General features: G+C 41.3%; 1 protein-coding gene across 1 annotated transcript; it reads right to left on the reverse strand.

The window, feature by feature from the left end:
- Positions 1–3,467: 3,467 nt before the first annotated feature.
- LOC133020360 (nephrocystin-1-like) lies at positions 3,468–5,781 on the reverse strand. The gene is made up of 7 exons (XM_061086884.1): positions 5,726–5,781; positions 5,047–5,123; positions 4,862–4,964; positions 4,662–4,774; positions 4,509–4,582; positions 4,010–4,054; positions 3,468–3,877 (listed from the first exon to the last, which is right to left on the reverse strand). Exons 1-7 carry the CDS (start codon positions 5,779–5,781, stop codon positions 3,596–3,598), a joined length of 750 nt encoding a protein of 249 aa, XP_060942867.1. The 3' UTR covers positions 3,468–3,595.
- Between the last annotated feature and the right edge of the window lie 219 nt (positions 5,782–6,000).

Below are 6,000 nucleotides of genomic sequence, written 5' to 3' on the forward strand. Positions count from 1 at the left end.
ACAATCCTGTTTGACACACAGAAGCTGAAGGTTAACACACAACACTAAAGCCTGGGTTCGACTCATTGTTCCCTCTCTGATTTTCTGTATTTGCAGCAATTAGATGTTTTATTGTTTATAGAATCTGTGACGGCAGGTTTTAGTGAATGGATTTTTACAAGAGAACAACAACATCCGTCCTGGATCGTTCTCCAGCTCGGCTGCTCCCAGGAAACTCCCGACTTCCTGCTCAACTGGTCCTGACCTGGAGGTGTCTCCTCCTCCTCCTCCTTCTCTCCCTCCTCCTCCTCCTCCGCCTCCTCCTCCTGAGTGCACAGTGTGTATTGGTTAAGATCTTTATTATGATATTCATTAGGGATGGGGGGAAAAATCGATTCAGTTACAAATCGCGATTCTTGTGAATGACTTGAGGGAATTTTAAATCGCCATGCTGCCTCCAAAATCGATTCTTTTTTTTTTTTTTTTTTTTTTAAAACATATTTATTGGTCTATATGGGGGGGGGTAAGTTGACCAACTCTTGTTTTTGCACAAGAATCTAAACATACCCAAGCACTAGCTTTGCATCGCCTACATGCAGACAACAATGAAGCATAGCCTCCTTTTTGTTTATTTCAAAGTTGAAATAATGAATGAACTTTTATTCATTCTATTTAATTTACCTTTTATTTATTGTTTAAAAGTAGCCTAAGTGGCATACATTTCTTAATCTGTCAGTTTGTGTGCAGTTGACAGGGGCTATACAATAATAGGGCACATTTTTATTTATTTTCTGTATTGGCTGCCCAGCAGTCATTAAGTTAATGTTAATATTTTAAATAAAACTGGTAAAGTTCTAAGTGAATTTGACTGTGTTGTATTTGTACTATGATTCAACTTTTTTCCATGGTACAATATTTAAAACAAATAATAACTAAAAGAAATCGCAGGAAATCGTAATATCGAATCACAATACTTACAGAATCACAATACATATCATATCGCCACCCAAGAATCGTGATAGTATCGTATCGGGAGGTCCCTGCTGATTCCCGTCCCTAATATTCATTGTGTATGATTGTTTTATATTGTTTTCCTGTGGACACAACAATACACTGTAAAGCATCTGGTCCATTAGACCAGGTCAGTTAATCAAGTTACATTAACGATAATCCATTATAAATGTTTCAATATAAAATCTCTTAGTTACAGATGGAAACGCAGATCAGTCAAAGATGGAAGTCACATTAGTAGTGAAAATTTAATTTGTGATTCCGATGCTTATCACTAGTTTTCTGAAGCAAGTCTAATAATCAATATAAAAAACTATCAAGGCCAGAAAGTCATTATTTATATGATCAACTCACTGTCAGAATTTGATCATTGTTCATTTTTTTGTTTATATTCATCTTCATAACATCTTTGATCATAGAACAATCAGGGGGATCAAACAAATGAAACCAACAGGAAACGTGTGTCTTGTCTTTGGTTCTTTTGGAGTTTTTCATTTGTCCTCAGAGATATAAATATATACTTTTAAGATTCTGCAGCCCAACATGACACGAGGGTTTCTGGTCATCACGGGCAGAATCACCACGGCAACAGCTCAGGAATGTGGAAATACTGGATATGCAATATTATTCTAGAGCAAACACAACACCAAGGAAATGTCCGGTGTGTTTGTGTGTGTTTGAGTGTGTGATTGTGTTCACACTTAGCGACAAGCCCTGAGGAACGCAGGTTTTTATTGGGTCATTGAGCCTGTGGTCATTTGAACAAGAAACCACTTAAAGGTCAGAGGTTAAGTTGTGTGTTAAACGTGTAATAAGATAAGAAGCTGTGGTTTGTGTGTTCGCGGCCTGAGAGACGTCAGTGGATCCACACCAGTCCCACGGTGACGGGTGGGAACCAGAAGAAGAGAAGAACAATATTTCACCGTCATGTCTGTAAAATCATGTCTGTTTTAAATCCTATGGATATTTGTTCGGAGGCTGGTTTTTATATAATAATTACAGAGTTTTGTAAAATCAAATATAGTTGTGTGTATATTTCTTTGTGTGAATGAAATGGAGCCGGACAGACGAGACAGTCCCCTGAAATAAAATCCGACCAGTGGACGCAGACATCTGATCTCTAACCAAGATCCATGAATCATTCTTTGGGAAATCTACAAAAATATTAAAAAGATGAATGAATGACTTAATAAAATGAATAAAAACGTCCTGTCTACCTACAGTAAGTTGAGGGAAATTAAAGTTATCCTGTAAATTTTCCATTTCTAAAACCAGGTGCTTTAGATATGTAAAAGTGAATAAATGAATTTAACCCATAAACGATTAACCTTCGACTCCACAGTTAACTTATTATATCTTTGTTTAATTCATAGAAACATGGAGAAATGACGCAGGATCTACGAAGGGTGAAATCTCCCGTGTGCCTTTAGAAGACTTTAGTTTCATCACTACATTCACTAATGTTTTGCCGAGAGTTAAACTATGCGTCCGCAGATTGTTGTACATTCACAACTGTTGTATCATTGTTTAGATCCAGTGGAGACATGAAACCACAACTTGACTGATTCCACCTCTCACTGCTCCGGGGCTTTTATACCAGGCTATAAAAGAGCACAGGAGACTAATAATTAACTGTAACTCTACACTACACACACACACACACGTGCGCACAAGCACACACACCCAAACACACACACTAACACACACACACACACACTGTGGTAATGGGTGGAGAGATGAGTGGAGCCGGGCAGTGAACAGTCGGAAGACGGGACTGAAAAAACTGTGATTATCAACTAAGGTAATTTTATTAGACAATAGGATAAAGTATGAACACATGCTACTTATTCATCTCTGGTTGTATTCGTACAGAAACACGTCTCGGAACAAACTGCGATTAAAGACACACGATGTAGTTGATAATGTGACCTTTGTCTACATTAGCTCAACCTTTATTTCCCACCTGTCTATCAACAGACTCTTCAGCCTCTCAGTTCTCACGCTGCTCTACACAAAGACGTCTTTATGGATGTATTGTATATTAATGAGTTAGCATCGTGCTAGTATTTCTTAAAGCTGAACTTCATTTCCTGTCACAATGCAGAATAGACATGTGGAGGAGTGTGGTTATAGAATGTGTTTTGATTTCTGTCGACAAATTAAAGACAGAAACCAGTGACATGTTCCTTAGTTATAATGAGTCAGTTCTGAAGATAATCTCTAATATTCACTTGTGTTGAGGATCATGTTTCCATCTCTACAGGTTTATTGGCCCGTTTTGATTAAGTAAAGAAATCAGTAATTTATTCATGATCATTCATTTTTAGATAATTACTGTGTTTTCATGAAGAGTAAGAAATGGATTAACCTACTGTAGTTTGTCTTCTAATCATATTAATTGACAATGACAAAAATATAGAACATTAGCAGCTTTATTCTTTAAGTTTTCATGTTTCATAATTGTATTTATGGCACATTCAAGGTTTGTATTCACGTTAGTAAACCATATTATAAACCATATTAAAGCCTTATTTAAAAAATTTAAATCATTTCATAATAATACAATCAATGCTCAAGTTTAACTTTTCCCCTGAGAGTGATGTAATCATCCCCGCGCTACATGGAGGAGGTCAAAGGTCAACTCTGTGATATCGAAGGCGAGGTGGGGGTGCATGGGGTCCACGTAGACCTCCGGACATCCTGATTGGCCCGTGGTGTGCTGCTGGTGTTTCAGGGAATCCAGGGTGGCGTAGATGGCTCTGGCCCGCTGCTGCTCCGAGGGGGCGTCGGCCCAGCGGTGGGGGGGCAGCGAGGGCGAGTGGAGCAGGAAGTAGACGGACGACATGTAGACTTTCACAAACTCCTGTTTGACAAAGGGCAAGTCTCTCTGCAACACACAGACAGGAAGCTGCAGTTTACATCAGCTCGTCCTCAGTGTGCAGGGACACACTCCAACACACTGTGAGCTCCCCCTCTACAGGCCGACACTGGTACTGCACAAACATACAGGAAATCTCACCTTCTGTGCTCGGCTCATGTTGATCTCAGTTTCCAGCCACGCACCCTGAGGAGAACACATCAATTCACATGCAAAATTAAAAGATTATTTAGTTTCTCACTTTTTTTTAGTAGTTTGTCCTGACTCTTGCTGAGGGTTTAGGACAGAGGATTAAAGCACTATGAGACGAATTGTGATTTGTGAATATGGCCTATACAAATAAAATATGATTGATTGATTGACTTTAATTACTTCATTTCAAAACATAATATATTTAGGATTTTCTTGCTTTTATAGCGACGGGATGAGCCAATCAGCTGCAGAAGAAACTAACCTTCAAATATTGTACTGACTGTGTCAGGAGACTTTTCATGACTTGTTCTATCTATGTTTAGAAAACTCAAAGAAAATATTCCTTCTTTAATTCTACACTACAATGAATAAAGCTGGTAAAAGAATCAGGATTGAGAGACTCGTGCTTTGACCCGGGACTCGGAGGGCCCCCCCCCCCTGAACTGACCCTGAGCGCGTCCAGCAGGTCCGGCTGCTCCAACAGGACAGGAAATGTAGAAAGTACCGGGCTGCAGATCAGATCTGAAACAGAAGTGTTATTCAAAGTGGCTCCTATGGAAACAGTGATGTGTGCAGTTTGGATGAGAGGAGGGTGTGTTACCTGCATCCTGCATGGTGGGCCGGTCCATCAGCAGCGTGTCAGCCAGCAGCTGTCTGTGCAGAGCCAGCAGGTGGACGCAGCTCACACAGTGCAGCAGCGTGTCCGGGAGGAGACTGAGGGACACACACACACACACACATGAGGCTGAGGGTCTCTGAAGACGTCTGCTGAGGAGTTCACGTGGTTGCTGATGTTCCCACCTGAGCTGCGTTCTGGTCCGCCTGCTGGTGGATCTGAACCTGAGAATCAGTCTCGGCTGCCGTCTGGCCTGGAGCATCTGCTGGAAGACACCGGTGGCTGGAGCTGAGAGGACAGACACATGGAAAGGTTTCACACAAGTCACTTCCTGTGAGGACTTCTTCTGAGCTCTGCTGCATCATCTCACATCCTCTGGTGCCTGAAGCTTCCATCGCCACGTCCTTCTCGTAGGGAGTTCCCCCGTTCACCGGCAGCTCATAGGTCCTAGACCCAGATTCAAATGCTCAGTTGAATTTACACATAAATGGAAAAACCACTAGTGACCCTGATGTGTGACTGGCTGATTTCAAATAGACGTGTGTACCTTCAAAGTTTTATAAAACTACTTTTATAATAACACTTTTTCCAGAGTGTCTGGAAATGTTAAACACCAGTGGCAAATCTGATACTCAACTTTATAAAACATAATTTTTCTGTTTAACAGAATACACAAAAGTAGTTTGAAATGTGAATAATTGTGATTTAAATAAGAAAATGTCTGATTAAGGAAGAAGTAAAAAGTATTTTGAAGAAAATTGTTGATAGGACAGAATTTTGACTCATTTTAGTTTAGCTTATGTGGATGGAACTCCGCCGTGCGCGAGACAGAGAGCAGAGGAGAACTCTAACCGCACGACCATGTCGAGACAGAAATGCAAGCTATGGACCTGTCTTATAGGAAATGTAACCTTAAAATGATTTATGTAGAGATCTGGCGCTATATTAAATAAAAAATAAAATAAATAATTAACTTGACCTTCGAGGGGGGGCGGGAGGTCCCGTTGGGGGGGGGCGCAGTGGGTCTTTTTGCGAGACCCCTCTCACACGTCTCCTCCCAGAGCCCAGAGTCGGCTCCTCTGTCGTCCCCCAGCAGATTGTGCATGGAGCAGGCCTGCGCCTCCCTCTCCTCAGACTTGGGGTGTGTCGGAGGCAGCTTCTGCCCTCATCTCCCAGCAGCCTCGTGGTCAAAGAAGAGCCGTGTGACATCGACGCAGTTTTAATCAAGATGGAAATGAGCGAGGACCGATTCGGGGAGTGTCAGGAGAGCACAGGAAGTACATGTCAGGACGAAGACAGCCTCGCTGCGAAAAGTAATTTATCC

The sequence above is a fragment of the Limanda limanda genome, chromosome 15 (genome assembly GCF_963576545.1).
Source record: "Limanda limanda chromosome 15, fLimLim1.1, whole genome shotgun sequence".
Classification (NCBI taxonomy): domain Eukaryota; kingdom Metazoa; phylum Chordata; class Actinopteri; order Pleuronectiformes; family Pleuronectidae; genus Limanda; species Limanda limanda.

What these genes read in the sequence shown, in the direction of transcription:
- LOC133020360 (XM_061086884.1), bottom strand. Translation starts at nt 5,781, where the DNA reads ATGCACAATCTGCTGGGGGACGACAGAGGAGCCGACTCTGGGCTCTGG. An exon ending in CGGACCAGAACGCAGCTCAG is followed by an intron (nt 4,775 to 4,861) that starts GTGGGAACATCA and finishes TGTGTCCCTCAG; the next exon opens with TCTCCTCCCGGACACGCTGC. An exon ending in ACATGAGCCGAGCACAGAAG is followed by an intron (nt 3,878 to 4,009) that starts GTGAGATTTCCT and finishes TGTGTGTTGCAG; the next exon opens with AGAGACTTGCCCTTTGTCAA.